The 22,636-nt window shown below is 35.3% G+C and overlaps 1 protein-coding gene across 1 annotated transcript in view; it reads left to right on the top strand.

The window, feature by feature from the left end:
- The window catches only part of Lyplal1 (lysophospholipase like 1), a 29,390-nt gene extending 13,589 nt beyond the window's left edge, over positions 1-15,801 (top strand). The window contains exons 3-5 of the mRNA XM_020185405.2: positions 3,939-4,108; positions 14,542-14,657; positions 15,478-15,801. Of these exons, the coding sequence (XP_020040994.1) occupies positions 3,939-4,108; positions 14,542-14,657; positions 15,478-15,699 (508 nt within the window). The 3' untranslated portion in view covers positions 15,700-15,801. The remainder of the gene's footprint in view (positions 1-3,938; positions 4,109-14,541; positions 14,658-15,477) is intronic.
- Positions 15,802-22,636: the final 6,835 nt, after the last annotated feature.

Below are 22,636 nucleotides of genomic sequence, written 5' to 3'. Positions count from 1 at the left end.
AAGAGAAGGAAGAGGCAGAAGAACTTAGAAAATATTGGGGGAGAGGGGCATAATATGAAATGAGGACAAAGAGGAAGACTGGAGCCAGATTGTTATCTTAAAGGGTATGAATGACATTTTGATTTTATGACTTTAAGGGAACACAGATCAAAATAAAACTTGATTTCAAACTGAATGTTTTCTTATTTTTAAAATACTGTGGACATTTTATTTTAGCTTAATATTTTAATAGTATGTACTAGTCTGATTGATTGATTTAGGAACTACACAGATGTTCTTTGCTAAACATATTTATTTATTGTGTAATGTCTGAGCTGTTTTATACTAGCTAATAAAGTGATTTATTTGAGGAAGAAGGTGAATGAGTATAACATATGTGCCAGGTTTTTCAACTGTTTAAAAATCAATCTTTTATACTTTATTTAAAGGTTAGTCTAACATCTTAGGAGACTTACGCATTCTTCATATGTTTTCTTAGCACAAAAAAATTAAATTATTCTTTGTCCTGTTAAATTTTCTTAATTATTCCTTTTGGACAGAAAATTTTAATTCTTAGAAAATGAGCGAATAAAAAGATATCAGATTATTGAAACACTTTTATAGGGATTCTACCTCTAATTAGAGCTATCTAATTAATTAAATAAGGCATTGTCAAAGGAAAAAAGTTAAGTGAATGTCATTTTTTTCCATTAATGGCTGAGTTCCCAGAATGATTCACATTTTAGCCTATGATATCATCCTTATTTAAGTGCTTAGACAGACAAATAAACACTTTGAGAAATAGCAGAGTAAAATGGAAAGGAAAACAGAAATAATTCAAAAGGGTAACAATCTAATTTGAACTTTAGAGTGAGTGTTATATATTCAGTTTTGATTTAGAACTTCACTGTGATGTTTGTGACAATCTGGATACAGTGTGGGGTTTCATTTTGTCTGATAATGACTACATGGAAAGCACCTGCTTTGATTTTCAGGCTACTTTAAAGAGGGTTAATCATGAGAGGTTTCTAGGAGGAGGAGGAGGGTTTGAATGCTTTTTGCCTTCTCTCTGTCTAATTCCAGTTTATCGCTCTCTCTTGAGCCAAGCAGCTCTGATGTCAGAAAAGCATATGAGCATGAGGAAGAATCAAGGCTCCTCTGTAGTATTCCTAGTAGCAAGCTAGTGCAGGATTTTATCTTGGAGAGCCTGGGTGGACAGCTGTCTGAAAAACCCTGCCTTCCTCTGAGGTTGTCATAAAATATTAATTCTCAGACAAAAACACAACACTTATTAAGATTGCAAAGTACTTTAAAAGAGAAATTTGAATGTATTTTAAAGTTTACTAAATGTTTTAATTAATTTCTTGGACAAATAAAGAACAATGAATGCCTGACAATAGCCAGGCTAAGTATGAAAAAACAGACCAGTGTAATGATGGTAGGAAGAGAAGGACTTACCTCATATTACTTCAAAACATGCACAGAAACCACTATCATATGCTCAACGTGATACTACCTGACAAAAATAGATAATTAAATTAGTAGAACAAAATAGTTCTTTGCTTAAATCACAAAAACCTGTTTGACTGTTTTCTTGATGTTCCCAAGGATAGTATAGACCTATAGTACCATTGTAGATGCATTGGAGAGAAGTCAACTAATTATATATAGTGTATGCCTTAGGTATTAGGGTGTCATTCTTTCACAGAATCCACAGTGAAAGAGACTAGATAATGTAGAATAAAATTAAGTATATGGCAAAACTGAAACATCACCTTTGTCTAGGAAGGGTGGATGGGTGCCTCCCTCCCTCCCTCCCATTCTTCCTTCCTTTCTCATGCATAATTGCCTGTCCATATGGGATAAAATTAATTTGAACCCTGAGATCATTCGATTTATGAAATAAATTTCCCTCAAATTTAAGACTTAAAAGTAAAAATGCAAACAAAATACAAACACAAAACAAAAATGCAAAGAAAAAATATCTGTGATTCTGTATGTGCAAAACTATGGATTAGGAAAATCATTTAAAATAAATCAAAAGATCTAGGTATTTAATTTTAAACATTATATCAAAGATATATAAAGGTGGGTGAGAACTGTGTCAGACACAAGGATTTCTATGAGATACTGCTAAACAAGAAGAGCATGAAATACATAAGAAAACCAGATTGGAATATTTCATTTTTATGAACATATGTATGTATAACAAAAGAAAACATTAAAGATGTATTTCCAGATCATTAACAAGTTTGGCTAATATAGAGAAGAAGATATGCAAGGGGCAGAAGGGAAAGAAGAGATGAACAAAAACTAAATAAGATTTACATGAAAAACATCATGCTTGGGTAGGTGGTTCACACCTATAATCCTAGCTACTCTGGAGACAGAGATCAGGAGGATCACAGTTTGAGGCCAGCCCAGGTAAAAAGTTATCCAGACCCCATCTTGGCAAAAAAGCTGGGCATGGTGGTGCACATCTGTGATTCCAACTATAAAGGAGATGTTAAGTAAGAGGATCAACATTCAGGCTGGTCCCAGGCAAAAAGCATAAGACCCTACCTGAGAAACAACTAAAGCAAAAAAGAGCTGATGGTGTGATTCAAGAGGAAGAACACCTGCCTAGCAACACCAAGCCCTAAGTTCAGTCACAAGTAGTTCCAAAAAAAACCCCATCAAAATAACATATGGCAATTAAATATGCATATAAATATGTATATCTATATGAAAAGCTATTCTATATTTAAAATTTTTGCACATAAGGTAGGGAAAACTAGGTTTTTATGTGCTGACTTACAAGAGTACTCAGCACATGCATTCAAATTTTGAAAAACTTGCTACAGTCATGTTTATTTACTCTGAATAAATAACAAAAGATATCCTGTGTATGGGATTTTGTTAAGTTGGAGTCAGAGCACCTTTTTTTTTTAGGTTTCTCTCAGGTTCTCTGAGAGACTTTCCAAGCATAATCCTCTTGACTCCCAGCCTCTTAGTGTGGATGTGTGCTTATTTTGGAATGGTGTGGTTGATACAGAGAATGGTGGAGGTCTCCTGTTCTCTTCACTAGTCCTAAAGATTATGGTAGTAAGGATGGGACATTTCTAGCTGCTTGGGTTTGTGCCGTTTCCCTTGGATTTTAATTAGAGATGATACAGTGAAGCATGGTCAGACCGCAGCTGATATCTTTTAGTCCTACACTTATTTCTTGAGCTATATACTTCATGCTTTTACTTCAGCGACTTTGGAGAATGAGTGTATATAGCTACAGGTGAGATGGCAAAGTAGAAGAGGTATACATGTAGGAGGATCCTGTGTGTGTGGTTATTACAAGAAATGTTGTCATTGGCTTAGATTTCTTTCAATCACTATGGGTCTTTTGTCACTGACTGTCTTTTTCTATAAAGACATATAAAACAAAGGTCATTTTTCACCTTTAAATAAGGAGAAAATTAGGCCTTGCTAAGTGATAAGCAGAATCTCTTGTCCCTTATCTTTGTCAAACTTTTGTTCTCCATGTTTTATCAAATATATCCTCCTGTATCTTGGTGTTTGCCCCCACGGCTTTCCATGGTTATTGGCATCCCATTTCCTTTACCATTGCCAGAACAGAACTTGAACACAGAACCCCTTAACTCCATTGAAACTGATTAAAGCAGAACATTTCTAGTTCCTTGAGATATATATTAAACAGTGTATTGCAATGCATTAGTGTACATGATGGGCTAAGATTCACTGGTACTGTAACTGTGCCACCTCCTAAGATGGACTAAGTTAAAGATGCTCATCTGGCTTCAGTAAATATTAACGGAATCAGTGTAAGTACAGCATAGGGCCATTTTTATTTGAATTCTTTAACCTCAGAAGAGTTAAATTTATTCAGTATACTAATACTTTAGAAGTTAAAGCAACCATTTTAATATTCTTTTTCTTTCTTTACTATTGTTCTTTGTTCTAAACAGGCCATACACGCCCATGAAGGGAGGAATTTCCAATGTATGGTTTGACAGATTTAAAATATCAAATGACTGCCCAGAACACCTCGAGTCGATTGATGGAATGTGCCAGGTGCTTACTGATTTGATTGGTGATGAGGTGAAAGGTGGCATCCAAAAGAACAGGATATTACTGGGTAAGGCCTTTAAATGTTGGTCATTTGTGTTTTCTCACTGGTCTCTAACTCATCACATTTTACTTAGAACATTGTTTAGAAGTCCCTGTATGTCAACTGACTCATTCAGAGTTTTAGATTATATACATATGAAGACTTTAAAAAATATTGCAGTCAGAAACAACTGCCCATGGAACTTTTGATTTTCTTTTTGAATAATACCATATTTTACTCCTTCTTTTTGAGACAAGGTCTTGCTGTATAGCTCAGGCTGACCTCAAATTTATGATCCTACTGTTTCAGTTTCCTGAGTGCTGGGATTACAGGCATGTTCCACCATGCCCAGCTATTTTGCCAGTTTTAATTACTGTTAAAACTTCCTAGTTTAATTTTTAACTTAAAATTATTCATTTCAATTTTTTAAATATTTTAATTAACTTAATATAAATTAAACTATTGCTGTGATTTAAATAGAGCACATTCTCAAAGAATACTACCAAATTCATGAAAATTAAACTTTTATCACAAGAATAAAATATTTATGGATGTTTTCTGACAATACTGGGATTTGAACTTGACCTCACACTTGCTAGGCAGGTGCTTTACTACTTGAGCCATGTCCCCTAGCCCTGTTTGCTCTGATTATTTTTTAGATAGGGTCTCATGGGTTGTTTGTTTGTTTGTTTTGTCCAGGCTGGCTTGCACCTTGATCCTCCTATTTATATCTCTTGCATTGCTGGGATTACAGGTGTGTACCACCATGACTAGTATAGACTTTTTAAAACTGTATCTTTAGTGAACCCATTCCCAAGGGAATATAACATAGCTTTGTATCAGCTATTTTTCTATTTAATACTCTTTGTCTGTACTCACCAAATGGGTAAACTAGCAAAATCTCTATTTCTCTAATACATATAAAAGTAAGATGAAGTGTATATAGAATTTGTGAGTATACAGTACACATTTTGGTGAAAGTTTCATTTCCAAATGTAACTATTTAATGCTTAATAGTTGTATTTGATGATGAGATTATAAAGCAGGTTAAATATCTCCATCATGTTCTAAATAATATCAAAATACACATCCTGTATTAAAATATACATCCTGTATATTTTATTTTATTAAAATAAAATCCTGTGTAGATAGGATTTGGATAAATTAGTACTCAAATTATAAAATTTGGTAATGTTCATTTAAATGCTATACTGTCCATCAGTTACAGAGATAGCATAATATAAGAGTCTTTTTCTTCTTTTAGGCTTCAGCTTCCACTTTAGTTAGTTAAAGCCCAATAACATCACCTTTCTGGGTCTCAGTTTCCTCATCTGTGTATAAGTCTATATTTCTGTGTTTCTATGTTTGACATAATCTTGTAACTCTAATACAGATAAACATGGAGCACTCTGCAGTACTAGGAAGAATACAGGGAAGGGTCTCAGCTTAGGGGTTCATGAAATGTGAGATAGAATTCAGAATGCATGAATTTCTGATAGATTCCATCATTCAGTCTTATGAAATATTTCTTAAGTCCCCACTGCTGTGTCAGGAAGTATTTTAGATGCTCAAAGGATGCACAGTTCTCTATTTCACAAATTTCTTATGAACTGGAAGTCCCCATGAGTTACTTAAAATGATAACTGCAATCTCACCAGACTGTGTTGAGTACCCTAGCATGGCATAATACCATGCAAAGGAAATGGTCATGCATATTCCTTTTTATTTCCCATCACAAGACCAAGCATAGAGCATATGATCAGAAAATCTATAATGAATAGCCTGATTTAGTGAACTGGTGCTTTCAGTAATTAATTACTGTAGGGATTTAGAGGAAGAAATGATCGTATACAGTTGAGGCTATTACAGAAGGGTATGATACAAAGGTGGCAGTGGCATTTGAGATGTACAGATTATTAAAATTTTAACAATTGTGGGGTAGAATTCTTAGTACAAGGAGTGATACAAACAGTAAAGTAGAAGTAGAAAAGGTAATGCTTATTGTTTTGGTCTGACTGAAACTGAGTTGGCTGTAACAGAAAGTTTGTTGTTGGACTGTCTGGAAAATACTTTATTGGTTCTGATAACTAGACTAAGAGTCGGAAGAGCATCATGATATAATGGCGACATTGATGGGATCAAGTCTATAGTCTGCCACTTATTAGCTGGAGCTTTATTTAATTACCTATTCTGAATTTTTGCTGCCTAATCTTCAAAGTGGGGGTATCAATACAATATCTATTTTGCTGGGAGATGATGCTTACAAAATACTTGGTTCTGCCGTGTGCCAGTGCCTCACGCCTGTAATCCTAGCTACTCAGGAGGCAGAGATCAGGAGGATTGTGGTTCAAAATTAGCCAGGGCAAATAGTTCACAAGGCCATATCTTGAAAAAAACACATAACAAGAAAGGACTGGTAAAGTGGCTTAAGGTGTAGGCCCTGAGTTCAAGCCCTAGTACTAGAAGAAAACATTGGTTCATTGTAGGCTCTTCATATCTTCTCCAGTCCCCTTTTATCCTGTTTTTCAGCATAATAATATGACTGATAATTAGTGGGTTACTGAAGAATATCTTTGAGTATTGTATTTAATTAGCACTGTACTTTAAAAAATCTGCCAGGAAGGATGAAAAGTTAGGCACAGAGTACCATTTCATTTGAATTTATCATTATAAGGTACTGGAGCATAAGGATTCTGGTAGCATCAGGAAAAGGAAAGACCAGTATAAGAAATTGCTGTAAAATAAAATGACAAAGTCTTCATAAGTAAAAAATCCAAAAATACTCTTAACTAGTTTTCTTAAAGAACCTATATTGAAGAGTTTAATCACATCAAATGATAACTTCTGTCTACTTGTCTCTTGCCTTATCCCTTCTCCCTTCAATTCCCCAGATCCACACTTTATCTGATTCCTCTTGTCTTAAGCTCAGGGAACCCATATGAGCCTTGAGTCTAGGTTTACTTCATTTCAAACCCCTTGATCCTCCCAATAAACTGCTTATTTTTAAGATTGTTAATACTTGTAACACACACAAAAAATTTTATACCAGTTCATACTACTACCTATAGTAGGATATCCTTCTTATTGCATCTGCATTGAATAATATTGTCATAAAAAATTTTGCTAAAAATAAATCAGAAGAGGTAGTTAATTTTAATTTGCACTTTATTATGTTTCTGTAATTCTGGAACTGTTTGATATAAGGCTTTTTTGGTAAAATTTATTAGCCATTACCTTTGTAATTTTTAAAATAATCTAATTCTAATCTTTTCCATTTCTAAAACTGAGTGAATATTCAAATGAATTTTGTACTGTTCTTTTACAGTGTTTTTTTTTTTTTTACATTTAATTATTTGATTCATCTGGAATTTTAGGGATTTGTTCCTACCATATAATGGAACATTTTAGTATTTCTGAAAACCAAGATAAATTTGCCAAAAAAGACAACCTAATTTATTCTTACAAATCAATCAGTAGTTTAGTTAATGTATACTCAAGGCTTCATTAGATTTCTGAGGAAAATTATTTTGGTGAGTATTGTAGACTAATATAAAATTTGAAAATTTTGTACCACTACAGATATAGTATAAGTATAAATATTAAATCTAAAACTGGGAAAGAAAAAAATTTAGAATTGGTGAAATGAGCCTGTTAACCCTTATAAATCTCTTGTTTGAGAAACAGAAAGAGATCACTAAGTGCAGATTCAATTGTTTGTCCTTGTGAACTGTATAATTGTTTGTTTGACCAGTCAATGAAAATAACTTTTCATAAGTTATATAGACTTACATGTGTCACAAAATGTATGTGATTCTTGACCTCTTACACTATGAAAAGAATGGTTATATTATACACCCCCCACACCCAGTTTGTATGCTAGATTCTGCAAGGACATTAGCTAACCATGTGATGGGGAAATAGTGTTCTACTCCTGTGTGGATTTTCTTTTTGTAGTTGTTGTTAGTCTCATCAATCTAGCTGAACCTCCCATGCATTTGAAAATGTGACATAAGGAATGTCATTACTGTACTGGAGACGATGTAGAATTATGTGTACATGTGTTCCCCGATTGTGAGCATCATAACTGCAAGCACACTCACATAGTTAAGAACTTGGACTGTGCAGCTGGACTGCTGGATGCTAATCCCAGATTCACCACTTTGTAGGTGCACCAGTCTCCTTGACATCTGTGTCTTGGGTGATAATAATAATCTCTACGTTATGGAGTTGTGATAGGTGAATTATTCAATTTGTATTAAAGAATGCTTAGAAATGTATCTGGCATTTAATGTTTAAAAGCTTTTTGCCATTATTACATACTTTTTATATCCTAACTCCATGGTCACCACATAGCATTTGAGACTTTACAGGTATCTCATTGTTTTTTTTCCTTCCTGTGCTCACTTTTTCTCAGGGGTATCTGTGTATTCTTCCCTCTATACTTTTCACTGTCATAGATTATTTAAACAGAAGTTATGCAAAATAGCATTGTACTGGTTTTTACGCGAATGTATCTATTAGAGTACATTCTGATTGTTAAGTAAGATTTAAGTGCTACTCATAACATTGTGATGAAGGAGGAATTCAGAGGAAAATCTAAGGAAAAATCATTTGAGATTCCAAATAGATTTTATTAAATGCATACAGGTGTGCACACACAACACTCACACACATATACTCCTCACTGAGGAGTAAGCTTATTTCATATAAAAAATTATAACAGGAAACAGTAGAAAAATGCAAGATTGAAAAGAAAAAGTGAAGATAATAGGTACAAGAATTGTTAGACTTATTCCTTTTTAATGTATGATCAAAGTTCTGATTTAATATCAGATGATAGATGCTACTGGGACATTGGCTCTGAGATTATAGTTGTAACCTGTGTAATTTTGTATTCAATGTCAGTGGGGACCCCTTCTTTCTCTGTAGTTTACATTGAGCGGTGTTATATTATTATGTTAAATTCAGTTTTAGAAATAATTCTTTTTATTGTATGTGATTTTCCACCTTTTTTAGGGTGTCTATTTCACGTAGGTTGAAAATGATACTTCTCATATGAAATTTTATCTCCAAGTTGTTAATAAAACTTTTAAGTGCTGAAGTCAGGCTTGATGACCCATGCCTATAATCCCAAAGCGTGGGAGGCTGAGGCAAGAGGATCACAAGTTCGAGGCCAGCCTGGGCTGCATAGTGAGACCGTGTCTCAAACAAAACAAAACTTTTTGTGCAGGAGAACAAAAATACTCCCAGAAAGTCCGATGAGGTAGATACTGAACTGACATGTTCTAATTCAATGCAAGTATTATTGTATAAGTGTGTATGGGCAGAGAGGAGAGAGCAAGACCATCTTTCTGGGAGTCAGGAGTTGCTTCATAGGAATGATCTTCCAGCTGAGTCTTAAAGCATGAATGAGAATTTGACTGGCAAATAGAAAGAAACACATTCATAAAAGAAAGCAAGGAGTGCAGCCAGGCACCGGTGGCTCATGCCTGTAATCCTAGCATTCAGGAGCAGAGAGCAGGAGGATTGTGGTTCGAAGCCAGCCCAGGCAAATAGTTCAGGAGACCCTATCTTAAAAAACCCTTCACAAAAATAGGCCTGGTGGAGTGGCTCAAGGTGTAGGCCCTGAGTTAAAACCCCAGTACGGAAAAAAAAGGAACAAAGCAAAGGGTGCATTGGATTCTTTGAGAAATAGAAGTAAAATTATAGTTAAGAAAGTTATAGTAGACTGGGGTTTAGCTGTGAAAAATTCTTTGCTTTCTAAGTTTTGTGCAAAGATACATATTGCTTTCTTAATAGAAAAAATTAACAAACTCTTGTTAAGAAAGGAAAAACGGGACAAAAGTTTCACTGCCAATCCCAGATCTGATGTATAGGAGGTGAGATGTTCATGGATCCTCACTCTGCTCATTAGGAGTATAGGAAAATGTTCATTTTGTGCTTATTCATTTTCTTGTATTTGTATCTCCCATGGTTCTATCGAGATATTATGCAATACTGAGAAGTACTAAAAATGAATTAGTAATTTGTAAGAGTTCTTTCTGAAAGATGACAGTATAGTTATTAGCATATACAGAATTCAAATCCTGCATTATGAGAAAATTATTAATAGTATTAGATTGTCCTGTCTTCTGCCTTTCTTAACATACTGAAAGCCTCTGGTGTGCAAAATACAAGCATATTTTATAGTCAGTACATTCTCTCACTCTGTGAAAGTCTGATTTGAAACTTCATTTCCTTCCAGCATGTTTTTGTATAATTTGAGAAATTAAAATGGTGCAAGTTGTGTAAGTTTTCCCTTGTGCACTGTTGTGTTTAGAAAGTAATACTCTTAAATTAATTGACATTTATATTGCACTTAACAGTTTTTAAATTGGCATTATACATGTGTTTTATGTTTAGATAGTATTGAAATTATAAAAATTTTTAAAATATAGTTGCTTTCTTGAGTCCTGCAACAGGCAAAATTGGATATAATTATTCTCATTCCAAAAATGAAGAAACTAAAATTCAGAGAGAGTGAGACTAGAACCCAAGTCCCTTGATTTAGTCAAGAACTTTATACCATGACCAGAGTCTTTTTTTGGCCACTAGGTGGTGATAACTTGTTAAGAGAAAATATTGATATTATTTAGGTATAATTTCGATCTAGGATGTATAGAATGAGACAATGACATGAGGATATTATCAGAATTTTGAGAATATGAACACATGGTCACAATTTTGAGGTGGGGAGGAGAAAGTGCTTCTGGGACCATTCTTGAGTAAGTTACAAGGAATTATGGTCTGTCCATAAAATTGTACATTATGTAACTATTAAATGCAATGTATACACATACATGGAAGGCACCTGGCATGTGTTCTGTTTGAAAGTGTAGATGTTAAGTTTTTGTAATTTTGTGGAAAGACTCAAAATCAGTATTACATGAAAGAAAAAGCAAGATGTAAAGTTATATGTATAGAGTGAGTTGAACTGTTAAAATGAATTTTAAAAAAACATTAAAATTATACATAAGTTGTAAGACTTGAGATGATTCATTTTCTTTTTTATTTGTATTTCTGTGAAGGAATCACTCTATAGAGTGGGATATATTAATATTAATTTTATAAAAATACTTCAAATAAAAATAAAATGAAGGAACAAGTTGGAATTCCCAAGATGAAGTCTTGCATCAAAATATCCAGGCTGCATTTTTGAACCTCCAAAGCCCCGCTGGGAGCTAGAACTCAGAAACAACACTCTTGAAACATACATATGCTTCAGTTAATTAGACAACTTATGTTTCCTTAACAGTAATTTTCTGGACTAGAATTGTTGTTCTAATAGTTTTCCACAGAGGAAGATAAATACTTTATTTATCCTGTAAATTCATATGATAGAAAATGCACAAATAAATATGGTAAGCATAATTTGTATATTGCTATATCTTTGAGAGTTCATCACACATGGGTCTGAAAAAATAATTATACTACATAAATGAAGTGGAAGAGCTGTTAAAATTTGTGTTGGTGATAGATTTTACTACATTTTAAAAATACCGTTCACTTCATACTTGACAGCAAACTTTGTGGGGTTTTGAAGGTTTTTTGGGCAGTGTTTGAGTTTGAACTCAGGGCCTCCCACTTGCTAGGCAGAAACTTTGTATTTTTAAGAATTTTGCTCTCAGGTATAGTATCTTAATTTTCTAGTATAGCTTTTTTTTATAGATTGTTTCTGTTTTATTTTATATAAAGAGTTCATAAAGCCAAGTTTATTATTTTTAACATGTTTTATTCAGCTTGTTAATCTTAAGTGTATGTTGAAATGTTGACTCTTGACATTTTAAATACTTCACCAGTAACTATAAATATCCATTATACCCATTGCCTACAATGAGTTTATTATTTTCTATTTGCTTATTGAACAGTGTACTATATATTAGATGTCAGACTCTTAAGTGGAAAATTGAATCAAATGACTACTCCTTTGTGTTAAATTTTCTTCTTTTAGGGGAATACACAAAGTTCCTTTTCAGAGAGTAGTGTCCCATGCTAAAGACAGGTAGTGAGGAATTGCGGATTACCTCACAAGATTGCAAATGGGCCAGGGGCTTAACTCTTAAAAATAGTAAGATCTCAGTAAGTACATTTTTCTTCATTGTAGCGTGTGAGAATCAAACTTGAGGTTAAATGTCTGCAGGATGTATTGTTTTGTGTTCCCAGAATGTCTTCTTTTTCTTAGCTTATCCTATCAAGGGACTCTGAAACTACATAGAGTGATTAGGTTCCCTAGTCAATAAAAATGAAGTGTCAGAGGTATTTCATAAGCAATATTTTCTTGATAAGTATGGTTTTGAAATCATTTAAAATATATTTTGCCTGCTAGTCTATTTTAATTATAATCTTTTAATTATCTTTATCTTAGCTGCAAAATTATCTTTTTATGACTGGGCACACCTATAGCCCCAGCTATTTGGGAGGATCGCAGTTTGAGGCCAGCTTGTGCAAAATGTCATGGAAACCACATCTCAATAAACAAGCCAGGCAGAGAGGTACAAGTCTGAAAACCCATCCTTGCAGGAGGCATAGATGGAAGGATCATAGTCTTAGGCTAACCCAGACAAAGAGCATGGGATGCTATCTGAAAAATAACTAAAAACAAAACTGGTCTATGGGCGCAAATCAAGAGATAGGGCACTTGAGCACTAGACCCTGAGTTTAAACTTCAGTACTGCCAAAGAAAATATCTTTCATGAAATATTTATTTTAACTGAATTGATGGGATTTGAAACTATTTTTCAGTCACTGGTACAGTTTATGTGCTCTAGAACTTCATAATTCAGTACAGTAGCCACTAAGTTACATGTGGTTCCTTAAATTCAAATTTAAACTAGTTAAAAATTAATTAAAATTTTGAGTTTTTTGGTCTAATTAATGATATTTCAAATATTCACGAGCTCCATTTGGCACAAACGAATTTCTCCGCCTTAGTGTCTTTAGCATATGGATTCCTTGTAAATCATGACCATGTTTTCACTTTTTGTTCTTACCCAAAGTACTTAATTTTGAATTTTTTTGCCACACAGCTGTGATTCTCAAACACCCAGTTTATGCATAAGAGCTTTTAAAACTTCAGTATAACTAATGGGATGCTGTAAGTGGGTTTGGGATTGAGTCTACAATCTTTATTTTTAAGAAGCCTGACTAAGAATGATTGGCCTGGAGCATACTAATCATTCATTCCCAGATTTTCTAAGCTTTCTTTTATGTCAGATTAAATCACAGAAAAGTTGCATTTCCTGATAATAACTTTGTCTCACTGCAGAAATATTTTTTCAAACTCCAATTATCAATGACTCCATTTATCCAGTGAATATTTACTAAGCTCCTTCTGTGGCCAGGCACTTCAAAGCATAGAGGATGATTATTTTGTAATGAATGTTAAATCTTTATGTCCTAGACACCTAAACAGAAATGGCTGTGTGTAAAATGTCTGATTGAGTTTTATGTTTAATAAAGATCTACTTAATAAATTCTACCAAGTGATTCAATGCTAGGCAGAGTTCCTAGTGTAATGTGTTATGATTCCTTCTATAAAAGAACATTGCCTTGCTGGGCATCAGTGGCTCACACCTATAATCCTAGCTACTTGGGAGACTGAAATTGGGGGGATAGTGGTTTGAGGCTAGCCCCAGCAAATAGTTTGTGAGACCCATCTCCAACCTAACCAGAGCAAAATGCACTAGAGGTGTGGCTCAAGTGGTAGAATACCTGCTTTGCGAGCACAAAGCCCTGAGTTCAAACTCCAGTCCCACCAAAAAAATTTTTTTTTAAATTTCCTTGTTCCAGAAAAACTGTTGAATGCCGGTTACAGCTTTAATTACTCCCCACACCAATATCATTGTCTGTGAGTTTCTCGTTTCTTTTCAATCACACTTTCACACTTCCCCCCAGATCCCATACCTCTTATGTTTCTAAATAAATAACACTTACATTGTGACTCATATTTTGTATGATGAATATTTTTCTTGATGGATGTGATTTCTTTGTTCAAGTTCAGCTCCTTTTATAGCACAGATCTCTTAACCAGTGACATCATGGATGGAACAGCACTGTTTACTCCCAGCAAGTCTTACTCCATGTGACCTAAGTAGACTGAAACTCTTTTTAACACCATGTCTCTCTAAAGGTCCCTGAGTATATTTTTCATTCAACATTTTTATTAGCATATATTAATTGTGTTTCATTGTAACATTTCCATATATGCTTACATCATTCTCCCTCATCCCCCCCTACTTAAAAAAATTTCAAAGGTTTCATTGTTTTACTTTCAAATGAGTATATAAAGTTTATTGACCATATTCACCCTCCTAAGGTCCCCAAATGTTATTTAAATATTTGTGGAAGACTAGCATAGGCCTATTGTTGTGACTTTACTCCATATATTCTCTGCTTCTGTTTAAGCACATTTTTTACTTTAGGAGGATTTTCGATGGGAGGATGCATGGCGATGCATTTAGCATACAGAAAACATAGAGATGTGGCAGGAGTATTTGCTCTTTCAAGTTTTCTGAATAAAGCATCTGCTGTTTACCAGGTAAGTTCTAGACTTATAACACAGAACTAAAAAAGTCACATGAAACATGGGCACACTGAAACTAAAATAAGCAGAAAATTAAGCAATAAAAAGGAAAGTACAGTTAATGTAAATTGAGCATCCCTTGGAATTAATGATCAGATGAGTCATATTGAAGAACTTTAGCTGGTCACTAATGTTCAGGAAGTACCCTGTGTAAAGAATAGTGTTAAAGAGGACAAAATTAATATGTGTGTACATTTATGTCTAGTGCATATGTATCCTCTCTACAAATTAAAAATACAGATGACCGCATCCAGCTTTGCGTATCATGTCATGAGCATACCCAAATAAAAGTCAATTATAAAGTTGATACTTATGTTACAGCAGTATCCTCATTTATGAATATGACACATTGTAGTGTTACAGCTTAATTACCAGAGTAGAAGTGATAAAATAAATCTGGAGATGGGAACTAGAGTAAAAATTTCCCCTTGATTGTTCCTTAGCTCTGTCTTTCTCTTCTACTGCACGTGAAGAGTTTTGTCTTTCCAAGTCACTCTTTTCTTTCAGGAAGTGCCTTAGCCACATTTGAAAGATTCCTCTGTAGAGCAAATACAGGGCCCACACAACCCCAGCTGTGGTGCCAGAACCCAGTGAGTAACAAGGCCCCAGGTTTGCCCAGCAGTGTGTCCCTCACTCTGTACCACTTACCCTCTTTCTCCCCTTTAGTTATTGAAGCTTTGGTAAAACTGTAATTTCTCTTTTCTTTGATTTCAAAGAATGATGTTCTTAATTGCAATTTCTTAACCTTTCCATTTTTTTGTATCTTTTTCTGCAGGCTCTTCAGAAAAGTGATGGTGTACTTCCAGAGTTGTTTCAGTGCCATGGCACTGCTGATGAATTAGTTCTTCATTCCTGGGGGGAAGAGACAAACTCAACATTAAAATTTCTGGGAGTGAGCACAAGGTTTCATAGTCTTCCAGATGTTTACCATGAGCTGAGCAAAACTGAGCTAGAAAAACTGAAGACATGGATTCTTACAAAGCTACCAGAAGAATGAGAAAGCAAAGTGAATGAATCATGATTCATTTGTTGATACACATGTAATGTATTGTTGAAAGTGATTTTTACTGTCAAATTAAAATGATAAATAAAATATTAATTTACTGACTCATGTAATTATTGAAATGCTTAGCAGAATAATTTAGCCCAACATGTGTATTATTTTTCATATACATTTTTATAAATATTTGGAGAACTTTCGAGTATTTAAACATTTAAACAAAAAATGAAGTATGCTAAAACCAGGTGTAAGTCAGGCGTGGTGGTACTTGGCTGTAATTCCCAATGTGTAGGAGGTACAGATCAGGGAATCAGTTCAAGGGCAGCTCAGGAAAAAAAAAAGACGGTATCTCAAAAAACAAACAGTGTGGTGTCATCTAAGCGGGAGGCAGAAGTAGAACTGCAGTCTGAGGCTAGTCTTGAGCAACAACATGTGATCCTAGTGGAAAAATAAAGCAAAGCAAAAAGAAAACCACCAAGGACATACCTCGAGTGGTAGAGCATGTGGCTAGCAAACTAAAGGCTCTGAGTTCAAATCTCAGTACCACCAAAATAAAGTCAGGCATGGTGGCCAGTGCATTTAATCCCAGCTACTTAGGAGGTGGAGACAGGAGGATCATTAGTTCAGTGCCAAGATCACAGAGGTCCTTGACCTGAACGGGCTCAGGGAAGGAATGAACAGACAAAACACATAACAAGAGGACCAAAAGGCTGGTGACCAACTGGCAAATTTTTATTTTTCTCAGCAAACTTTATACAAAAGAGGAAGAGACTTAAACATCAAAAGCACTCTGACCTAGTTACAACCTTTCTGTTTTGGCCACCCTGCATTCTTACTGCCAGTGTCCTTAATTAAGTATTAACTTCTTTTCAGTCAGGGGAAACCATTTAGCATTCCTTCCCACCATGATAGAGTCATGGTGCACCTGCAGATTCTGACCTTGTTGGAATGCTGCTAAGCTGCAACAACCTTGTCAGATTGTGTGTCATGGCTCCCAACAGTTCAAAGCCAGCCTGGGCAAAGTTAATGGTGAGACCCTATCTCAAAAGCAGAATAAAAACAAAACAACTGGGGCCACTCACCCTCCGCCATTGAACATGATATTCACTGCAGTCTTTCTGTAGATTTTTTTGTTTTATTAAATTAATGGAGTTTCTTTCTGTTCCTAGTTTGGAGATTTTTTTTTTTAATTATGAATGGTTATTGAATTTTGTCAAATAATTTTTCAGCAACAATTGATTATAAACTGTGATTTTTTTTTCTTTAGCCAGATGCTGTACTGATAAATTTTGAAGTTTCAAACTAGCTTTTCACTCCTGGAATGAACTTCTTTGGTTATATTGCAATTCCATTGTCCACTAAATGCTGAATTGTATTCACTAATATTTTGTTAAAGATGTTTTTGTCTGTATCCATCAGCCTGTAGTTTGGAGGGTTTTGTTTGTTTGTTGAGACAGGGTCTCAATATGTAGCCCAGGCTAGCCTTGAACTCATAATCCTCCTGCCTTAGCCTACCAGGTACTGATATTACTAGTGTGCATCACCACGCCCAGCTAATCCAGTTTGGGGGTTTTATGCTAGTTTTGTATCAAGCTTTGTATTCACTGGCTTTGTAAAATGAATTGGCAGTATTTTCTTCTGTTTTCTAGAGAAATTGTGTAGGTTGGTATTAGTTTTCTTTAAATATTTGAACTTTTTCAGTGGAACCCTCTGGTCCTGTAGATTTCTTCATACTGTACTTTTACCCTACCACAATCTACTTTCAAGTAATACTATGCCCTTAAGTATGAAGGGGCATTTATTCTGGCCTTTTTTCTGTTGTTGCCATTTTATTTATAAATGTAAGTGGTAGTTGCCATCCACCTTGTTACATATTGTTATTAACTTATTTAAACCGTGTCATTCTGAAGAGATTTAATGAGAAAAATTATGTAGTTACATTTCTGGTGCTCAGATTTTCTGATATATGTTCTTCATAGCATTTTGTATAGTATTTCTCTATATCTCTGGTATCATTTTCATTTGGCCTGAAGGACATCCTTCAGCCTTTCTTGTGAAAATCTTCTTTTATATATCTGATAGTCTATGGTTTGCATTTGTTTTTGAAAGATACTTTCACTAGCCGTAAAATTTGGATTAATATTTCTTCTTTCAGTGTTTTTAAAATGTTCTGTTCTCTTCTTGCTTGAAATTATTTCAGATGATAAATCTGTCATTTTTATCTTTGTTCTTACCATTTTTATTCATGTTGTTTTTAATAGTTTCTGTTTATCACTGATTTGAGTAATCTAATTATGATGTATCTTGTTATAATTTTTCATATTTCTTTGTTAGTCAGCTTTCCATTACTATATAACAAGTACCTGAGATAAGAAACTTATATAAAACCAAGGGGTTATTTTAGCTCACACATTGGGAGGTTCCAGTTTGTGACTGGTTGGCCCCCATTGCTTTTAGGCCCATGGTGAGGCAGCTTATGGTGGGAGTACATGGCAGAGTAAAGGAGCCCACTTCATTCTGGGAGGTGGAAGAAAAAAAAGGGGCTGGGGTCCAGCTATTCTTTTCATGTTCATGCCCCTCAGTGACCTAAAGACCTCACTAGACCCCACCTCCTGAAAATTTTATCCCCTCCCAGTAGTGCCAAGGTGGAGACCAAGCCTGTAACACATGGGCCTTTGGGGAACATTCCAGATCCAAACATTCCAGCAGGTTCCTTCTAATATTTTTGGTCTGTCTTTTCTGGTGGTTACTCTGCTGAATACTCAGAATGACCATCTCTCGCTCTCTCTAGGTAGCACTTTTCTCTTGCAGTCTGCCATGCAAACTCCAGCAGACTTGATTTGCTCAGATTCAGCCCTGCTGTCACCTCAGGGAGCCCACCAGGCTTTTGCGGATTTCCTCTCCTGCGGTGTGAATGGGGACTCTCAAAGCAATCACCTAGGGTGATCAAGTTCATAAGGATCACGGTATTTCCCATCTCTCTCAGGTCAATGTCTTTCATTGCCTGATATCTAGTACTTCAAAAAATTAAGCATCATTTACCTCATTTGTATTGTTGTTTCAATGGAAGAATAAATGTAGTCTCCGTTACATCATTTGGAAACCAGTCTTTCAAAAAGATTTAAGAATGTTAAAGGCTTATTTTAACCCTTATCTTTATATTTCCTATGCACTTTATTCCTTGATGTGGTTTCAGGTCTCTGTGTGGTATCGTTTACCTTCTGCCTGAAATACTTCCACACTTATGACAATACAGGTCTGCCGCTGAAAATTCTTTTTATCTTTTGTATGTCCAAATAGTCTTATTGTGCATTCATTCCTAAAAATGATACCTGGAATTCTAAGTGGACAAGACTGTTATCTCTCAAGACTAAAGATTTTTATTTCAGGGTCCTCTGTGCTAATCTTCCCCTTCCCTACCCCCGCCCCCATTTCAACTAATTTTACAGTCTTAGGCAATTTAATTATGATGTGCTTTGGTATTTTCCTCTCCATTTTCCTTGTGCTTGGAATTTGTTGAGCTTCTGCTTTGTGGATCTGTGAGTTTATAGTTTTCATGGAATTTGGAGACATTTTGGCCATTATCACTTCAAATATTTGTTTCCTTCTCACCTCTTTTTTGTGGGACTTCAAGTATGTTTATATAAGGCTGTTTGAAGTTATCTTGCAGCTTTGTGGTGCTTAGTTCTGTTTTTTCTTTTTCTTTTCATTGTTTTTCACCTATGTATTTCACTTTGTGTATTTTGTACTGTCATGTCATCAAGTTTATTGATTTTTTTTCTTTTGCAGCAGTTGCTAATAAGCCCATCCACTTTATTTTTCATATTAGACACTTTTTATCCTCAGTAGTTCTATTTTTCTTATTTCTTGCATTTTTCTATTTAATGTGTTTCATCTCTTCTCTGCCTTCTTGAGTATACAGAATATAGTTACAGTTGCGGCCGATGTGATGGATCACACCTGTAATCCCAGCTATGTGGGAAACATAGGTAGGAGGATCCCGGTATGAGACTGACCCTGGCAAAAATCGTGGGACCCTATCTGAAAAATAATTGAACAAAAAGGGCTGGAGGCATGGTTCAAAGTGGTAGAACTCTTGCTTAGCAAGAGCAAGGTTCTGTGCTACCAAAAACAAAAAAGGAATATGACAGCAGTTTTTAATATTTTTATATTATCTCTGTCCTCTTGAATTCTTGCTTATTGATAAATTTCTTTCCATTACAGGTAATACTTTCTTGTGTCCTTTGCAATGCCTTGTGACTTTGGGGGGTGTTAAGTCATATTTATTCATTTTTTATTGTATGGGGGTACATAGTGACATTTACAAAAGTTATTAGAATAAACTATGGTTGAATTCACCCCCTGCCTCATTCTGCTTTATCCCCCTCTGCCCCATCCTGGAACAGTTTCAGCAGGTCTCATTTTTCTGTTTTCATACAGCAGTACATAATATTACCACCATATTCACCCTCTTGCACCCTTTTCTTAAATCCTCCTGCTTCCTTCTGGTGCCAGCCCCCAGAAAGGACCTGTTTTACCTTACTATTCTCCATTTTAAAAAAAAAAAAAAAGACATTTTTGTTTGTTTAAGGTTATAAAAGAGTTTGAGTTTTTCATGTGTGTGTGTGTGTGTATTATATATATATAATAACTCAAATTGACTCATCCCCTCCATTGTTTCTTCTTTATACCTTAGTCCCCTTCTTATGGTGATCAACAGGTTTTAAAATTCTGTATTCATTCTTGTAAAGAAAGTACATTAACCATATTCACCTTCTTAACTTCCTTCTTTTACCCTCCCTCTCCTGTTTGTGACCTTCCCTTAGGGTGACCTGTTTTTCATAATAATGCTTATATTTGTATTTGATCTATATTCCACATTTGAGAGAAAACATGCGGCCTTTAGCTTTCTGAACCTGACTAACTTCACTTAAGATGATGTTCTTCAGTTCCATCCATTTACCTGCAAATGACAACATTTTGTTCGTCTTTATGACTGAATAAAATGCCATTGTATACACATGCCACATTTTCTTTGTTCATTCATCAGTTGTGGGGCATCTTGGCTCTTTCCACAGAAGGGTATATCTATCTGATCAGGTTACAATAAGGACACCTGCACACCCATGTTTATTGCGGTATTATTCACAATAGCCTAGTGGCTTTTGATTACATTCCAGACATTGTGAATTGTATCTTGTTAGGTACTGGATATCTTTGCATTTCTATAAATACTCACAAGCTTTGTTACAGAGTGCAATTAAATTACTTGATAACAGTTTGCTCCTTTCAGTCATCCTTTGGTGGGAGAACAGTGTTTATTCCAGGACTAATTTTGCCCCACTATTCGAGCAGTGCATTTTTGAGTACTTACTGTACTCCATCTGATAGTCTCTGGATTGTGAGATTTTATAGTTTAGCCAGTAGGAACATAATACTTTCCCCATCCCTGTGTGACCGCCATCATTGCTCCCTCTGTTCCCTTCAGGAGGTTCACCATTTCCTCACCCGCATGTGATGCTAAGGCTTCACTGAGTAGTGAAGGAGGACCCTCTGCAGACCTCTGCACTCTGGGTGCAGCATCTGTGTTCTATGAACTCTTAAGTTCTTGATACCTGTGGAGTTCCAGCTCAGTCTCCTCTCTGGCACCAGCTGGTCTCCTTCCCCATGCTACGGCCTGAAATCTTAAGACAGTATGCTAGGCTATTCCTTCTTAAGGGATGGCTGCCCCAGGTTGCCAATGTCTAATATCTGAAAACATACATATAGTCCAGTTTTCAATTGAGACTAAATCTGATCCCAGTTACTCATCTTGGTCATAAGCAAGAATCCATCATTCCATTTTATTTACTGCTATAAAGTAAATTTAGAGGGAAAGAAGAAGGTATAGAGAAAAGGAGAGGAGAGGGGAAGGGAGGGAAGGGAAGGGAGGGGAGGAGAAAATGAAATCTAAGATCCCTTCAGAAAACACTCAGAGACTCAGTTGATGCAGTGTTGTAATTATCTTCAGCTTTTAATGACCTTCAACTTCTTGAAATCTTGAATGTTTTGGCTGGAATATATACTGCATCACTCATGTTTAAATTTCTTATGGTGCAGTTTACCCTTAGAGTAACATATATGTGTCATAAGTAAGGGTATTAGGCTTATAAAGTGTTCAGTGTATACATACCAAATGTAGTATACTTTAAGAGAAATAAATCCAGATTTTTTTAAATAAATGCTTATTATGTCGCTTAAAAAGCATGTATTTGGGGATAAATCTTCACCTCTGCTATAGTTTCATCTTGTGTAAAATTGCTGTGTGAGAATTTAGTTAGCTAATACATGCATATACTACAAGTGAAAGTGTGATTGTCCAGATAGTGTGACTTCTCAAACTAAGGTATGTGAGCCTGAAGGATCGCTGCTACTTCAGCACACACTCAGCCATTCTCCTCATGCCTCAGCCCAAGTCTTTTTGTCACTGTGCCCATGCAAACATTTCTTGAGGCAAGGGATGTAAATGGCCTTGATGAATTCTTAAACAGGAGAGCAAATTTTCAACAAGAAGAAAGCTTTAGTCAATATCACAATCAATTATAAATATATGTTGAGGTAACTAGAATTTTGGAAAGAAGTGGGAAAAGGTTCGTATGTGACCAATGGGAGATATTTTACTGTTATTTCAGTACTGAGGATTGAACCCATGGCCTGGCTTCATGCAAGACAAGTGCTTCTACCTCTTGAGTCCTGCAGCCAGTCCTTGTGTTTTGTTTCTCAGGTAAGGTCTAACTTTTCCCAGGCTGGCCTCAAACTTGCAATCCTCCTGCATCTGGAATAACTGAAATTACAGGCATTCACCAGCACACTTGGCTCTATTTGATTTTTTATAAGCTTTACTACTTTTGTAACCTTTAAAGAGAAGTAAGATGTTTATAGATTTTTCTCAAAC

Source organism: Castor canadensis, chromosome 11 (genome assembly GCF_047511655.1).
Source record: "Castor canadensis chromosome 11, mCasCan1.hap1v2, whole genome shotgun sequence".
Lineage (NCBI taxonomy): Eukaryota > Metazoa > Chordata > Mammalia > Rodentia > Castoridae > Castor > Castor canadensis.
Note: the sequence above shows the minus strand (reverse complement) of the source record. Positions and strands in the feature narration are given on the sequence as shown.